At 46.7% G+C, this 17514-nt stretch overlaps 1 protein-coding gene across 1 annotated transcript in view; it reads right to left on the reverse strand.

Annotated features, from left to right (window-relative positions):
* The window catches only part of LOC142440514 (intersectin-1-like), a 34456-nt gene extending 17862 nt beyond the window's left edge, over window positions 1–16594 (reverse strand). Inside the window, exons 1-3 of the mRNA XM_075542922.1 lie at window positions 16417–16594; window positions 13076–13174; window positions 1539–1706 (exon numbers count right to left, since the gene is read on the reverse strand). Of these exons, the coding sequence (XP_075399037.1) occupies window positions 1539–1706; window positions 13076–13174; window positions 16417–16578 (429 nt within the window). The 5' untranslated portion in view covers window positions 16579–16594. The remainder of the gene's footprint in view (window positions 1–1538; window positions 1707–13075; window positions 13175–16416) is intronic.
* Window positions 16595–17514: the final 920 nt, after the last annotated feature.

Raw genomic sequence — 17514 nt, forward strand, 5'->3', positions numbered from 1 at the left:
CATAGCCCTAGGGTTTGGTCCTGAGCAATGGCACAGAGGCAGGTGCTGAGTCAATGTTTATTGGAAGGAAGAAAGGAAGGTAGGAATGAGGGAAGGAAGGGTGGGAGGAAGAGTGGATGGGGGAGAGGGTAGAAGGAAGGACTCTGTGGGCAAGTGAATCAGTGAGGCCGAGGCCGGCAGTCAATGAATATGCCTGGTGATGGAACCCACATCGGTCACCTTAGCGTCCACAAAGCTGCTTCTCCATCCCCCGACGAAGGAGAAGGACATGAGCATGGGGGCGGAGTCAGTGGCCACACACAGTGACCGCTCTGAAATGTGGAAGCATGAAGGACTCACAGGGAGAACGGACGAGGGAGACACACCTTCTCTGGGGATCTTGGGAAACTCGAGTGCATGCAGGTGTGGATGTATGTCCGTGTGGATGTGCCTACAACCGTGCACAGAGTCCAAGAGAAAGAGAAAACAAGCAACAGAGGAGACTAAACCAAAGGTCAGTGACCAGGAGAGAATTAAAGACCAGAGAAGAGACCTCGGAATGACCCACACAACAAAAACCAAAACCAAGTGAGCGCACTGTTAAAAAAAAAAAAAAAGGAAAGGAAAAAATGTATATAGACCCAGAAGAAAATTAAAATGAGAGCTGTGGGAGGTCAGAACACACCAAAGCCAGCTTTATTTTAGCCTGAGAAGCTCATTTAAACAGAGTGCCTGGAGCTTGCATTTCAATGACTCCACGGGATGCAGGAGATAGGGATGACCCAGAGCCCACCCAAGGTGAGAGATCTAATATGAGATTTCTGCAGAAAGCTGGGTCCCAAAGATGAATGACAAATAAACAACACAGAAGAGAGGAGCGAGAAAATGTGTCTGTCCTGACCTGGGTGTAAGTAGAGGGGGGGGGGGGAAACTGCTCTGAGATTTTTTTAAACCAAGAGTCAACTCTCATCCAAGTTTACAATCTCAATTCGTGCAACCAGTGTGGTCCAAGCCCCTGCTCCTCACGGCTCCTGGAGGGCGATTCATCCCTGAGTGGCACCTCCTTTCCGCAGCACCACTACTTCAGACCTCCCAAGTGCCAAGGAAGTGCCATGAAAGAATTATAATCTCAGTAAAAAAGTATAATGCCTACAGAGAGACAAAGGTATTTAATGAGATCTATCATGAAAAAGAGAGAGAGGCAGAAAAAGCAGACTCAGACCCAGTATACTCTGAAAGCATTAGGAATTGAGATGATCATATTCAGGATATAAATCTATTTAAGCCGTGTTAATGAGAGGCACGGGTAGTTGAGCAAGAGCCAAGAGACAAGGGGTGGGGAGTAGATTTGAGGAACTAAATAGAAGTGTTGCGCGCAGAAAATAACGGAAGCTTCAGAACGCACTAGCTGCATTAAATAACAGATGAGAAGGCGCTGAAGAGAGACTCAGTAATAGGCTGGAGAAGAGGAAGGTTTATGATTTTTTCTTGTTTTCTCTTCCAGGCTGATTGCGAAAGCCCCGCTGGGAGAAGCCCCAACCCACCCAGCAGCCAGCTACCTCCGACAGGCCTTCGCACTGCACGTGGGCTTGGATCCACTCCAGTCGGTCCGAGTTCTCCTTCTCACGCACTCCTTCGTTCACCTGGGAGCACAGCTCTTCGGCCTTCTCCAGGGCATGTTTTAAGTGGCTATGGTCAGGGTGGTTTTCAGGTGTGTTTTCCAGGATCTACACAGAGAAAAGAAGACAACTTCCAGGTGCCACCCTTGACAAACGTGTTGGAGAGCTTGGGGGTTATGGTCTTAGAGGACCACCCGCTGGGGACAGGACACACTCTTTTCCTGCTGGACACCCTTCAGAAGCCCCAGGTCTGAGCAGCTGCCTAGACAATGAACCTGGAGCCCGACGACCACACCCTGTCGGCTCCAGCAGGTGGCCCTGCGATAGGCCTCTCTTCTTCATGAGCCCAGGTGGAGTCTGAGGCTCCTGCCAGTGTGGCAAAGAACGCTCCAGTCCCAGAGGGCCGAGCCCTAACTCCTAGGCCATAAATATCCCCAGGGCAAGATGAGGGACCTGCTCCATAAACTGCCAGAATCTCACCATGAACAATGTCGATGACCCTAGACCGCAAGTTCAAACTCACGGGGTTATGAATGGCATATATAACGATAGAGCCAACATTTATTGATTTATTTTAATTTTCACCCCATTTTACAGATGAAGAAACTGAATCTGGAGGCAAGGACCAAAACTCAGGTCCCAGTCCCAGTCCCAATTCTATGCTCTTCCCCCACCACTCATTCGCCTGACGGAATTGACACTGGAATTCCAGTGTTTGGTCCATTAACTTGCCCGTTAGGCCTAACCCTAGAGTTGTCCCAGGAGTCGTAGGAAGTGGGTGGATGATGTATCGTTACATAAGCATCCAGCCTGAAGTACTGAAGAGAATAGTGGCTGGGTGCCCCAAGGACTTATTCTGGAGAAGGGCTCTTGCCTCCATCCGTGCTCACTGGGCGCACCTCTTCTCCGCAGCCCTATTATTAGGTGCATGTGAGCAAATGTGCATTTTCCTGGGTAGTCCATCCCGCACTAGTGGTGCCATCGGGGCCTGACCCCCTGGGTGGAAAGCCCTGCTCTGCGATTGACCAGTCAGGACTGGGTGAGTCATGTAACACCCTGAGTCTGTTTCCTCAGCTGAACCAGGACGACAGTCATGGTATCTCCATTGTAAGGTTATTTGGAAGGTTACATCATGAAATTAAAGTGAACCCCGAAAAAGTGCCCAATAAGTGATAGCAATTACCATCAGATTCTAAAGGGGCTTTGAGAGCCCTAAAACCAGGTGTCACCCTCTTTCCTGGGTGGCAATAAAGAAAGCACCCCATTGGCCTTGAGGATGTACCAAGCGACGGTTAAAGATGTGGTACTTAGAGGCCCTGTACACAAGCAAGTCATTAAAACGGGCCTTACACTAAATAGTCTCTCATCTCAGAGACGTCATCTGGGCTAAGTCTGAAATAGGCGCCCTCACTGAGAAAGTGCGCGTTCTTGGTCCCCGGTGGCCACCTACCTATCCATTTTAAGGTCAAACCTTAGACTCCCTGGGGAGCTTTGAACAATCTCAAAGCCTGCTTCATCCCAGACCCTATCAGAATGACCTGCAGGTGGGCTTGGGCTTCGGAACTGTCTAACGCTCTCAGGCGACCCTAAGGTGCCGTGAAGTCTGACGACCACTGATCTAGACCGGGAACCCGCACGAGTGGCATGTGGGAACTGCTCTGTTTTGCTTGGGTTCATTTCAACAGGAAAGAAGGTTCACTGGATTTTCTCATTGTAAAAGTAATCTGTGTGCACGGTGGAAAAAAATAGAAAGTCCAGAAAGTTGTTAAGAACCTAAGTCACTGACTACCTACCTATCTGCACATGTTAGTGTACTTTGCTACATACACACACATTTTTTAAAACTGCATTATACTAAACTGTACATTTTTTTACATCGGTTTCCACCTAGTTATGAGTCAGTATTGACTCGAGGGCAGTAAGTTCGGGTTTGGTTTGGGTTTGGGTTAGTTTAAGAGCACCCATTTAGCAAGTGTGTCTCTGATCTTGATTCCCAATTAAACACTGGGGCAGTGACGGGAAGTCCGTGAACTACCTCAATAGTAGCTGTCAGGTTGGAAGAAAGGAAAGAGTGGATTGAAGACTTCTTTCAACACTAATTTTTTAACTCAGCCAAAGGACAGCAGCATATTGTGTGGGGTCAGGGTGAACTGAAGAGAGGGCTCACATGGGGGAATTATTACATGTGAGCAAATAAATAAATACATCTTTTTTCTTAGAGAAGGGAGTTGTTACTATGGAAAGGGAGGCCCGTTGCTGTGGGGCTGATTCTAACTCCCAGGGAGTCCGTGTGTTGCAGAGTTGAACTGCTCCTTAGGCTTTCTTGGCTGCGATCTGTTTGGAAGTAGCCGATTGCCAGGCCTTTGTTCCGAGTCCCACTGAGTGAGGTGCCATGGCCAACACTTAGGCTAGTCATCGAGGGCGAGCCATTCGTGCCACCCGAGGGTCTTTTGAAAGGCAGAGGCTAGAATCAATCTTGTGGTCTTGGGTTTGAATAAGTGATATTGATGTGAGCCAGTGGGTTTGTGTATACACAGATATATTGATCTAAAAAGAAACAGGACCCCTGGTGGTGTCGTGGTTCTGTGTTGGGCTAACCATGAGGTCAGCAGTTCAAAACCACCAGCCGCTCCACAGGAAAAAGATGAGACTTTCTACATTCTCTCGTTTGTTTTTGTTTTTTGTTTTCATAGATACTTGTGTTTAATGCCTTTCATCAATGTTTAGATCCAATACCAGAAAACTTGGATTTAAAATATTTCATTCTTTGTGTCTGTGTGTGTGTGTGTCTGTGTGTGTGTGTCTGTGTGTGTGTCTGTGTGTGTGTCTGTGTGTGTGTGTCTGTGTGTGTGTGTCTGTGTGTCTGTGTGTGTGTGTGTGTCTGTGTGTGTGTGTGTCTGTGTGTGTGTGTGTGTGTGCCATTTTAACCAAATTGTGTTGTTGGCCTCTCTCATCCGGATGCTGTGTCTGTCTTTGTCTCTTTTTTTGTTTGTTTGTTTTTTATTTTTAAATAATTTTATTGGGGCTCATACAACTCTTATCACAATCCATACATACATCAATTGTATAAAGAACATTTGTACATTCATTACCCTCATCATTCTCAAAACATTTGCTCTCCACCCAAGCCCCTGGCATCAGCTCCTCATTTTTCACTCCCTCCCCCTTCCCCCTCCCTCATGAACCCTTGATAATTTATAAATTATTATTATTTTGTCACATCAAACACTGTCCGACATCTCCCTTCACCCACTTCTCTGTTGTCCATAATCCAGGGAGGAGGTCACATGTAGATCCTTGTAGTCGGTTCCCCCTCTCTATCCTACCCTCCTTCCACCCTCCTGGTATCGCCACTCTCACCACTGGTCCTGAAGGGATCATCCGCCCAGGATTCCCAGTGTTTTCAGTTCCTATCTGTACCAGTATACATCCTCTGGTCTTGCCAGATTTGTAAGGTAGAATTGGGATCATGATAGTGCGTGGGGAGGAAGCATTTAGGAACTAGAGGAAAGTTGCATGTTTCATCGTTGCTACACTGCACCCTGACTGGCTCGTCTCCTCCCAAGACCCTTTGATAAGGGGATGTCCAGTTGCCTACAGATGAGCTTTGAGTCCCCACTCAGCACTCCCCCTTTCACAAATATACGATATTTTGGTTTTTTGATGCCTGGTACCTCATCTCTTTGATACCTCATGATCACACAGACTGGTGTGCTTCCTCCATGTGGGCTTTGTTGCTTCTGAGCTAGATGGCTGCTGTTCACCAAAGATTACATTCTTGTTGGGGCTAATCACGCTCTTTCCCCCAACACACTGGGTACAACTTTTTCAACATTTGGCAGCGCTCAGGCAGAACACACAATTGGCCCAGGAGTGGTCCTGTTAACCCCACTCCACCCAGCAGCACACTGGGTCTTCCCAGAGGCCTGGATTCAAGGGCACATCTGAGAATGGCTTCCTCCAGGCCATCAACAAGGACCAGGAGAGACATCAACCCGCTCACTGCAGGGTGACAAATGTGGATTCTGACCACCCCTTTCCCGTGAGAGAAAATGGTTCAGTCAACAGTCCTGCCAGGACAAACCCAGAGTCGTGAAATCAAGCATTAGAAATGTTGGCACTCGTTGCTATGGTGACCTAGCAGGGACTTCCACCTCAACAGCCATTCGGTACCTCTGGCCATGCTAACCATGTATTGTAGCCGACAGGAGGTCCCAGGATGGGCTGACGTTGCCTGAGGGCCGAGTACTGAACAGAGAAACAGAAGCACCACAGATGAGAGAGCGGTGCTTTCTACTCATGAAGTTACAGTCTTGGGAATCCAGAGGGGGCAGCTCTACTCTGCCCTAGAGGATCCCTATGAGTCGGAATCAGCTTAATGACAGTGGGTGAGTAATATATAGGCGCACACATACATATATGCATACTTACTGTTACAGATTGAATGATGTCTCCCAGGAAGATATGTTGAAGACCTAACTCCTGCTACCTATGGCTATGACCTCGTAGGGAACTAGGGTCTCTGAAGATGTTATCTGTGACCATGAGGTCAGCTTGGAGAAGGGCGGTGCTACTCCCAGCTGAGTCCTGTCCTTTAAGGGGGGCGGGGAGGAGAGACATAGAAATGTGACCATGGAGCTATGCGGCAGCTGGAGGCAAGGGACTACCTGGCAGCTGAGAGGACACACACATCTCTTCTGCTGGAGCCTTTGGAGAGAGCACAGCCCCGCCACCTGCCTGGAATCAGACAACTGGTCTCGGTGAGCGATCGCTTTCTGTTACCTAAAGCCGCCCCTTGTGTGGTACTTACTTATGGAAGCCCTGAGGAACCACTTGCCAGCTCGACCAGTTGGTTCCATGTCAGAACTATGGCAAAATAGAACAGGGACCCAGAGGCTTCTCAATGGCTGTATTTTTGTTTTGTTTTTAAGAATTTCATCACCAAGTTTTTCTTCCAAGGTATCTCTTGGGGAGAATTCAATGCACCCCCCCCCAACTTTTTATTTAAGATCCCAGCACTTGAACTGTTGCCCCACCCTTAGACTCCAGGAAATGAATACTCAAACACATATGACTTGGGTTCTGACCTTGAGATGCCTCAGTAACAATAAGTACTCTGACCCCCGTAGCAATAATCACACCCAGTGCCCAGAATCAACCACTTATCTGTCAGTCTGTCATCCTATGGTGGCTGGCCGCGTTGCTGTGACGCTGGAAGCGATGTCACTGGTATTTCTGACACCAGCAGGGTCACTCTAAGGCTTCAGCAGAGCTTTCGGGCTAAGAACAGACTACGAAGAGGGAATGGGTTGCCCACCTCTGAAGAATTAGCACTTAAAAACAATAAATAGCAGCGGAATATTGTCAGATACGGAAAACCTCACTAGTAGCACTGGGACATTGTCAAATCTACTTCTGGGAGATGAGCTCTGGATGCAAGGCACTCAAAACATGATTGAGAAAGAACTGCTTTCTCGAAGTTGAGTTGAGCAGAATGATATGGATGAAGTAAAGCAGTCAAGGCCTTCGCTTGCTGCTGAGACACAAGTCAAAATGAGGAGAAACAGCTGTGAATGTCTATTCATACTGGACCTTGGAATGTATGAAGGATGACTCCAGGAAAATTGGAAGTCATCAAAAATGGCTGCATAATGATCGGTATCCTAGATATTTGAGAATTGGAATGGACTGCTATTGGCTATTTTGAATTAAACAATCATAGTTTTACTGTGTGGAGGATGACAAATTCAAGAGAAATCATATAACATTTATAACCAAAAAAGGACATTTCTAGATCTATCTTGAAGTACAAATTCGGTCTCTGATAGGATACTATCTATGAGAATACACAGAAATCCAGGTAAAACAACTATTATTCAAATTTAGGCACCAACCATGAAGCTAGTGATGAAGAAATTTTCCAGTCTGAAATGCAATCAAGATGCACTGTTAATTACTGGTCACTGGAATGTAAAAGTTTGAAACAAAGAGGTAGAAACAGTCCTTAGACATATGGCCTTGGTCATTCTGTGATGCTCACTTTCCCGACACAAACACTGTAGATAAAATGGGGTGCATAAGCAAATGTGGTGAAGAAAGCTGATGGTGCCTGGCTATCAAAAGTTATAGCATGTGGGGTCTTAAAGGCTTGAAGATAGACAAGCGGCCATCTAGCTCAGAAGCAACAAAGCCCACATGGAAGAAGCACACCTACCTATGTGATCATGAGGTGGTGATGGGATCAGGTATCAGGCATCTAAGACCCAGAACAAAACCATACCCATGGTGAATGGGGGACAGGGGCATAGAGTGGAGACCCAATGCCCATTTGTGGACAATTGGACATCCCCTCACAGAGCGGTCACAGGGAAGAGATAAGTCAGTCAGGGTGCAGTATAGTACCATTGAAACACACAACTTTCCTCTAGCTCTTTGGTGCTTCCTTCCCCCCACTATCATGACCTCAATGTTACCTTACAAATTGGATTAGACCAGAGCATGCACACTGCTACAGATAAGAGCCCACAACACAGGGAATCCAGGATAGATAACCCCTCAGGGCCAACAATGAGAGTAGAGATGCCAGGAGGATTAGGGGAGGGTGGGGGGAGAAAGGGCGAATCAATCACAAGGATCAATCTATAACCCCCTCCCAGGGGGATGAATAATGAAAAAGTGGGTGAGGGTTGTCGGAGGACAATGTAAGATGTGGAAATAATGATAATTTATCAAGGGTTTGTGAGGGAGGGAGGGTGGGGGAGGGAAGGGGAAGAAATGGGGAGCTGATATCAGGGACTCAAGTGGGAAGAGAATCTTTGAAAATGATGGCAGCATATGTGCAAATGTGCGTGACACACTGGAGGAAGGTATGGACTGTGATAAGAGGTGTAAGAGCCCCCAAGAAAAGCATTTTTTTAAAAAGAAGAAAGAAATATGGCTTTGTGATAGAAATAAATATTGTCATGATCAATGACTTCTTCATCACAAATACCTTTTTCAACAACATAAACGGTGACTATATACCTAAGAGTGACTGGATCTCTCCAGATGTAACACACAGAAATTAAATTGACTACATATGTGGGAAGAGACCATAGAGAAGCTCAGTATCATCAGCCAAAATATGACCAGGGACTGACTATGGAACAGACCATCAATTGCTCATATGTAAGATCAGGTTTTGATTGAAGAAAATTTAAAACAAATACACATGTGCCAAAATATGATCTTAAGTGTATACTACCTGAATTTCAGGACCATCTCAAGAGCAGATTGGACACAATGAGCACTAGTAAAAGAAGATCTGATGACATCAAAAGCGTTATGAAGTAAGCAAAAGGTCACTAAAAGGCAGGAAAGAGATAAAGGATCAAAGTGGATATCATAGAGATTCTAAAATTGCTCTTAATCATAGAGCAGCTAACGCAAAAAGAAGAGATGATGAAGCCAAAGAGCTGAACAGAAATTGTCAAAGGGCAGCTCAAGAAGAGAAAGTAAATGTGAAAAATCTGGAGTTAAAAAACCAAAGAGGAAGAACATACATCAAGCTGAACGAACTGAAGAAACAATGCAAGCCTTGAGTTACGATATCAAAAGATTCTATCGGCAAAACATTGAGTGACGCAGGAAGCATGGGAGGAATACAGTCACTGTACCAAAAAGAAATGGTTGACAGTCAAAGATTTCAAGAGGTAGCATACAATCAAGAACCAATTACACTGAAGACAGAAGTCCTAACTGGACTGAAAGCATTAGCCGAAGACAGGGCTTCAGGAATTGATGGAATATCATTAGAAATGTTTCAACAAGCTGATGAAGCACTGGAAACTCTCAGTCATCGAGGCCAAGAAATTTGGAAGACAGCCACCTGGCCAACTGATTGGAAGAGATCCATATTTGTCCCCATTCCAAAGAAAGGTGACCCTCAGAATTCTGCTTCATCAGAATTATCAACTAATATCATTAACATCACATACAAGTAAAATTTTGCTGAAGATAATTCAACAAGGGTCACATCTGCTTATTGACAGGGGTCTCGAGAGGTTCAGGCCAGATTCAGAAGATGTAGAACAAGATAAATCATTGTTAACTTCAGATACATCCTGATGCAAGGGAAGGAATACCAGGAACATGTGCATGTGCTCACAGTACTTATATAGAACCCAGTGGGAGAATACGCCTGCTCCTGTGTTCCTAACTGGATGCTTTTGACCTAATCCCTATCCAGTTCCTGGGGACTCAGACCGTGTGCTATAGACTCTGTCCTTTGGAGGCACACAACATCCTTCAGAGGCCACATCAGAAGAATTCGATATGGAAACCCCACTAAGTGAACTGAGTTTTACCTCAAATGCACCAGTAGCACATTTAAGAAACTGACATACTCCATTGGAGTTAAGGCTGAAATAGCCTAGTGTGAGAATCAGATGATTGCTATCCCAAAGGTATGGAAAATCATCAGACTTTGGTTTGGATCCCTTGTTTTTGAAGGTATCCAATGAAAGGTGGCCTGGAACTACCATATATTCATGATTTTAATGCCCCCTTTGATGTCTTATGATACCTGTGCCTTATTGAATAAGAGTTATTGCATACTTTGCCCTATGACCAACCACCATTGTTTGTTTAAATACTGTCCAATCACGTAAGACTTTAATTTGTACAAGTCAACAATTCATAACCTATACTTGTCTAATTTCCTTTTCTCAACAATGTTTTAAATTTGAATCCCTTGGCTAATTAATGACACTATCAATATAATTACAATATGCCCCATGGGGCTGTTTAATAATGCTATCTATCATAAAATGATAATAATTTCTCTAAAGTGAATTGTAGACATATATAAACCATAGATATATGAATGGATTTGGGACTCAGACTTAATTCTAGCATCAATTTAAGAACAATTGGTTCTAATGACATGGCTCTGCTCAGTGATCGCCCTCATGAAGAGATCACTGAAGATAAGGGTGCTCTAGCAAAGCCTGGTGAAGAAACCAGACGGTGCCCGGCTATCAGAAAGAACAGCATCTGGGGTCTTCAAGGCTTGTCTTCAAACAAGCTGCCATCTAAGTGACACCATCAACTAAGTTCACATGGAAGAAGCACACCAGCCTCTGTGATCCAAGGATTGTCAATAATAAACTCCAAACCCAAAGGAAGGAATGGCATCAGAGTTTAAATTGTGAACGCCCAGTCTGCAGAAAGGCTGTGGATAAAATGGAAGTCCAAAGTCCAGTCGCAGGGCCCCTACGTGAACTAAGCTTGTGGAGAATCCCTCTCCTCATCGTCTAAGACTGTGAACAGCCACGCGATCAGACAGAGAGGCCTCAAAGTCGATCATGGCAGATGTGCTTAGGTTAAAATGTCACGCCTTATGAGAGCTCTCTTTTGACCCATTTTTAAATGGCTTCAGATTTTAATACTTTCTGCTTTCTTTTGATTGAGTTTTTCTATGTTTTGTTTAGTTATTGTTCTTGGTTTTGTTTGTCTATTTGTTTTCTTCCTGTTTGTATTTTATATGATTTTCTGTATATGAAATCCAGGATAGGTGGGTCTACAGAGACAGTAATTGAATGATAATTACATAAGGGAAGGGCAGAGGTGAATGAGCAGGAAGGGGGAGCCAACAACAATGAGCTGAAGAAGAACATGTTCTGAAATTGACTGTGTTGATGATTGAACAAATCTTCTTAATATGATTGAATGACTAAATGGTATGGTATGTAACATATATGTCAATAAAACTATTGTTTTTCCTAAAGGAAAAGGCATTCACCTGTGGGGCTCATAAGCAACCACAGGTAGCCTTGAGAAGAATGGAAATCCCAGAGCACTTCATAGTGTCCGTGCGAAACCTGTACACTGACCAAGTGGCAGTTGTAGAAAAAAAACAAGGGGACCCTGTGTGGTCTAAAATCCGGCAAGGTGTACATCAGAGTTGTATCTTTTCACTAAATAATCTAAGGTGGGCTCTATGAAGAAGAATGTGTCATCAAGATTGGAGAAAAGCTTATTAACAATCTGCGATATGCAGATGACACAACCTTGCTTGCTGAAAGAGAGGAGGACTTGAAGTACTTACTGATGAAGATGGATTACAACTCAGTGGAAAGAAAACAGAAATCCTCACCAGTGGGCCAGAAGGCAACCTGGATGGAGAACTGAGTGAAGTTGTCGAAGATTTTATCTGGCTTGGTTTTTATCTTGCTCACAGAAGTAGCATTGCATTGCTGCTTGCGTTTTGTAAATGACACAGGGCAGTTTGTGAATCTGCTGCACAAGACTTCTTCGAGCGTTTAAGAGCAAGATGTCACTTTACCAGCCACGGTATTTTCAATCAACTCCTACCCGTGTGAAAGTTGCACAGTGGTTAAGGAGAACAGAAGAAGGATCCGTGCATTTAAATTACGGTGTTGGCGAAGAACACTGAAAGTACCATGAACTGTCAACAGAGCAAACAGATCTGTCTTGGAAGAAGTACAGCCAGAATGCTCCTTAGAGGTGAGACAGTTGAAGGTTGAGCATCACTAGGTCTTTGCCTCCGTGTCTCAGTCTGCATTCCCAAGCAGACACCCCAACATCCACTGGTCTCTAAGTTCTTCACCCCAGATCCCAGGCGAGTTGTCTGGGGAACTTGTCCATGGCCCTGCCCCTGGTGATCCTGAGAAAACAGCCCTTTGCTCGACAAGGCAAGTCAGAGCTTACATTTCTGTTTCAATTGTTGTCAAACACGTATAACATTCCATTTGCCATTTTAATAAGCATACATTTCAACAGTTTAAGCTACGACTCAAGTCCCCCAATAGCTTACCTAGCCTTCCCTGGCTCCTCAATGATGCCTCTCTCCCGTGCGGACTACTGTCCTCCATCTCACCTAGTTAACACTTGTCGAGAGGCTAGCCCAGGGGTTTGCACACTTTTGCCATAGAAGAGTCAACCCTGTCCCTCGCAATAATTTAAAAATTATTTCAGAGCCACAAATGAAATCACCATGATCTGAATAATATCCTTTAAATGTTTTCAATTTGATTTCAGAGGCCCCTGTGGCTCTCAAGAGGCGGTTTGCTGACCCCTCTGCTGGCCATTGCTTTATGCTCATTATACTGCCTTCTTGCCCTGCTCCCACCCCCTCCTGTGACCTCCAAAGTCCGTTCCCTTATGAAAGTCTTTATGTTGTTTTTTAAAAACCAAAAACCCTTTTTTAACCCCCCAAACTGGGGTGCTTATTCCCGGAGGAGTCCTGGCAGGGTAGTGGTTTGTGCATTGAGCTGTTTACTCAAAAGGCCAGCGGTTCAAACCCACCAGCTTCTCCACACATGAAAGGTGAGGCTGTACACCTGCAAAGACACAAAGTCTCAGAAACCCGAAGGGGCCAGTTCCACGCTGTACTACCTACAGGGTTGCCGTGAGTCCGCATCAACCGTGTGCCGGTGTCTCTCACTCAGCACCATGCTCTCGGGTCTGGCACTTACGTTTTTAATGATCAGTGGGTATCTTGTCACCCGTTGCATTGGCTTCAGTATGAAGCTGGACAGCGGCATCCCTTTGCACCGAGGGTCCATGGCCAGCCTCTGAAACACGAGATTAGAGACATGTGCTTAGGAAATCTGAAAATTCCCAAAGCAGTAACCTCAGAACTGCAGTCACTTGGGGACCCCCGCTATCTCATTATCTGGATGACAGTGAAGAGTGGGAAGTCCCTGACTAGTTATCCAGATCCAGAGTGAGGGACCCCTTCCCAGACGGAGAACCGGAGACACACATATGTGGACTCATCCTCCCACGGTCACCGCTGCTCTTCCGATGCCAGAGACCGCAGAGCTGCCGTGAGGGGAGATGGGAATCTGGCGTTTCAGAGGACTGTCTTCCAGATAGCTGCAGCATCGTGAAACACCCCCAGGAATTGGAAGAATCACAGACTGCCCATCCAGAAGGAAAAGCTCCCTCGCGGCTCATTGTCCAGAGCAGCGTTTCCCAAAATGGATGATGCCGCCCCCTTAGGGGCACTGGCACGATCCAGTAGCTGCCAAAGCAGATACCTCCACCCTATCCTGCATCGTGGGCTACAGCACAACATTCTCATGTTGCCAGGCAGTTGCTGAGAGGAGCTGTGGTGGTGTAGTGGGTTACAAGTTGGGCTGCTAACTGCAAGGTCAGCAGCTGTGCAGGAGAAAGAGGTTTTCTGCTCCTACAAAGATTTGCAGTCTCAGTCAGGGTGCAGGGTAGCAACTTTCCTCTAGTTCCTAAATGCTTCCTCGCCCCCACCCCCACCCCGCCACTATCATGATCCCAATTCTACCTTACAAATTTGGCTAGACCAGAGGATGTACACTGGTACAGACAGGAGCTGGGAACACAGGGAATCCAGGACAGATGAACTCTCAGGATCAATGATGAGAGTGGTGATACTGGGAGGGTGGAGGGAAAGCGGAGTAGAAAGGCAGAATCTACTACAAGGATCTACATATAACCTCCTCCCTCGTTGATGGACAAGAAAAGAGTGGGTGAAGGGAGACATTGGACAGTGTAAGATATGACAAAATAATTATAATTTATAAATTATCAAGGGTTCATGAGGGAAGGGGAGCGGGGAGGGAGGGGAGAAATGAGCTGATACCAAGGTCTCAAGTAGAACGCAAATGTTTTGAGAATGATGATGGCAACAAATGCACCAATGTGCTTGACACAATGGATGGATGGATGGATGGATGGATGGATTGTGATAAGAGTTGTAGGAGCCACCAATAAAATGATTTTTAAAAAATCCACAAAAAAAAACAAAAAACGGATACCAAGAGGAAAAAAAAAAGATTTGCAGTCTTAGAACCCACAGGGGCCTTTCTACTCCATCCTATCGGGTCACTATGAATTGGAACCGAGTCAATGGCAGTGAGTGAATGAGGGGGGCACTGAGTACGTTTCGTTCTGAAAATGGAGTGGGAAATTTGGAACGCGATGGCGCAGAGCAGGAGTGGGGAGCATTTGGGACACATTAGACCCGAGAAATCACAATACCAGCTAACAGCACATGCCTCAGTAGAGGGAAGCAGCTGCAGCCATCACAGGAGGGGTGAGTCTATTAGGTGTTGGACCACATGTAGCAGGCTACGTTTTAAGTGGATGATTTTATATGGCCCATGAATGATGTTATAAATCTCCGAATGGACGTTGGCAGAAAAAAGGTTCCTCACCCCTGGTTTAGAAGGAGCCTCGGTGGGGGTGGGGTGGCAAGGAGAGGGAAGTGGAGGCTTGGGGTTCAGGCCACATATGCTGCAACCTGCTTCCTGCATCTTTCTTCCCGCCACATCACCCACTCTGTCAGCCTGACCACAGGATGAGTCCACCCACCGTACCGTCGTGAGCTTGGTCTACAACTCACAGGGTTAGACGGTGGCTTTGCTTCCAAAGGAGTACAACCAGAACGTTCCTTAGAAGTGAGACTGGTGAGACTTCCACTCACTTGCTTACCCCGGGCATGCCATCAGGACAAACCAATCTCTGAAAAGGATACCATGCCTGGCCCGGTGGAGGATCAGCAAAGATGGTCTAACACAATGCTGGCAAGAACCGATGGAAAGATGTCAATGGTCATGGATGGAGCATTGTTTGGGTCAGAGAAACAGGCAGCTTTCCCTGGAGCCCAGAGTGGTGCCAGCCCCTGGACTTGCTCCAGCCATGCACGGCCTCATTCCGGGTCCCCTCCCAGCAAGCAAGGGTGTGCCAGACACCTGGGGGTGCCCGAGGGAGGAGTGCAGAGGAGCGGGGAGAGGAAAGGACAAACAGCATGCTCCCAGCCCTGCATCTGATGATGAACTCCCCCTGCCTGCCCAAGGGACTACCCAGCCCTGGGCTGAACCCCAGAGGGTGCCTGCTCTCCAGCCTTCAGCCAGCCTCAGCCTGTTTCTTAGCAACATGTCTCACCTACCAGTGACCTTCATTAGAGGGCCCCACCATTAAATTGTAAATCTAAATACTAACTGTTGAGAATCAAAGGGGGTGGGGGAGCAACATGAGACCATGACCAATGAGACCCCATGCTGTGGCCTCACAAATGCATGTGGGTCAAAGAAAAGTCTGTTGGTTTTTTTTTTAAGTATTATGTTGCTATTTATACATTTGAAAATGTACCTGCTTAGTGAAGGTCATTTATTATATATATATATTTTCCCCCTAAAGGACTTAAACCCATCTCTTCAACCCAATTCTTCTCCCCCTCTAGGACTGGAACCCACACCACAGAACCAAATGGGGAAGGGACAAGGGGTCTACAAGGGCTCTAACCTTTCCCTCTGCAGTTAAAGGGCAGAGACCTGCAAAGAACTGAGAGTAGCCAGGTTAAACAGAACCCCGGGCCCCCCGAGCCTGGTCACTGAGTTGGAAGATGAAACACGTATGCAGTAAACCATTAGCTGGTTGTGGTGAAGTGGACAGGACTCATGGCACCCCCAAGTGCACCAGGATGGAACTATTCTGCATAGTTTTCAATTGCTGGGTTTCTGACCTTTCTCCCGAAGCACCTCTGCTGGACTACATCTTGCAGCTTTTCAGTCCACCAAGCACAGTAAGCATTTACACTACCCAGAACTCCAAACAAAACACGTAACTCATGGCAAACAGATGCAGGAAGAAACATCAAAGCTTGCAGGTGCAGCAGGGCTAATAGGCCCTCTCCAAACCCACCCCCTTTGCATCCGCTCCCTATGGTTTAGCCCCATCTCAATCCTGGTTGGCCTTCAGCGTGAATATGTGAGCAGGATCCTCCCCTCCTGGGCCCTCCCTCCCCGGATGCCCAGTTACAGCTGCGCCTCCTTACTTTGACAAATTCCTTGAAGTCGGGGGCCTCGTCCGTCTTCTGCTGGATCAGGGCTGCCCCGTTGAGCTGGCAGCTGCAGAAGCGGATATATGGCTGCATGTGGGGCAGCTGGGCAGTCAGGATGTCCCCGATCATCTTCACGGGCATTTTCTCCCCGGACATCTTCTTGCGAACCCTCAGCGCTCTGCACCGGGGAAACAGAAGTCGGCTCTCTGCCCTCTGCCTCCACACAGCAGGGCACACTTTCTAGGTTGCCCAGAAATGGAATGAGGGTGAGGGAGGGCAAACCCGAGGGCCCGGCAGGGTCTATGTGGAAGACAACGGAGGGGCAAGGAAACAAGTCTACGGCTAGAGAAATGTAGCTGGGCATATAAGACAGGTGTGCTGTGTGCTGGCTATCGGAATAGACACTACTTCTAAACAAATCTTGCCAATCAAGTCCACACACACACACACACACAACCAGTTTATTTTACCTTATGGAGAACTATGGAATCCTTTCTTGAATAACTCAGAGTTCCTGTGTCAGTGTTTCCCTTTACAGACAAGTGATGGAAATTTCACGCTTTCTGGGACACCTGCCACCCACAGAACGTAGCAGGGTCATTTCCAGACACGAGGGAAGCCCTTGTATCCGTGACGGTTCCGGTTATGTGTCCATGTGGCTATGTCATGATTCTCAGTGACTTGTCAGATAGTACGCGACTACTTCTGGGCCCGGCTGCTGAAAGGGGCATTCCCTTGGGGTATGGCCTGCCCGCAGTGTACATGCATGGAAAGCCTCTGGCAATCGTGCATCTGACTGACCCTTCATTCTCTCACCTTCCATTCTTGAGCCATGAGCCAAAAGCCTGCCGTCTGACCTGCAGCTTTGGAGGATTTGCCAGCTCCCACAGCCCCACGAGCCTGCAGCACACCGTTGGTCCTGCCAATTTGGCGTTTGTGAGTCTCCACAACTACTTGAGTCAGGGAAAGTAGATGCCTGACCCATGGTTTTGAGACTTGCTAGCCTGCTTCACTATGCGTGCTATTTCCTTGAAAGGCATCTTGATATATTTACATGTTGTGGCAGTTACGTCATCTCCTGTTAACTAGCAA

This window comes from Tenrec ecaudatus, chromosome 2 (genome assembly GCF_050624435.1).
Source record: "Tenrec ecaudatus isolate mTenEca1 chromosome 2, mTenEca1.hap1, whole genome shotgun sequence".
Lineage (NCBI taxonomy): Eukaryota > Metazoa > Chordata > Mammalia > Afrosoricida > Tenrecidae > Tenrec > Tenrec ecaudatus.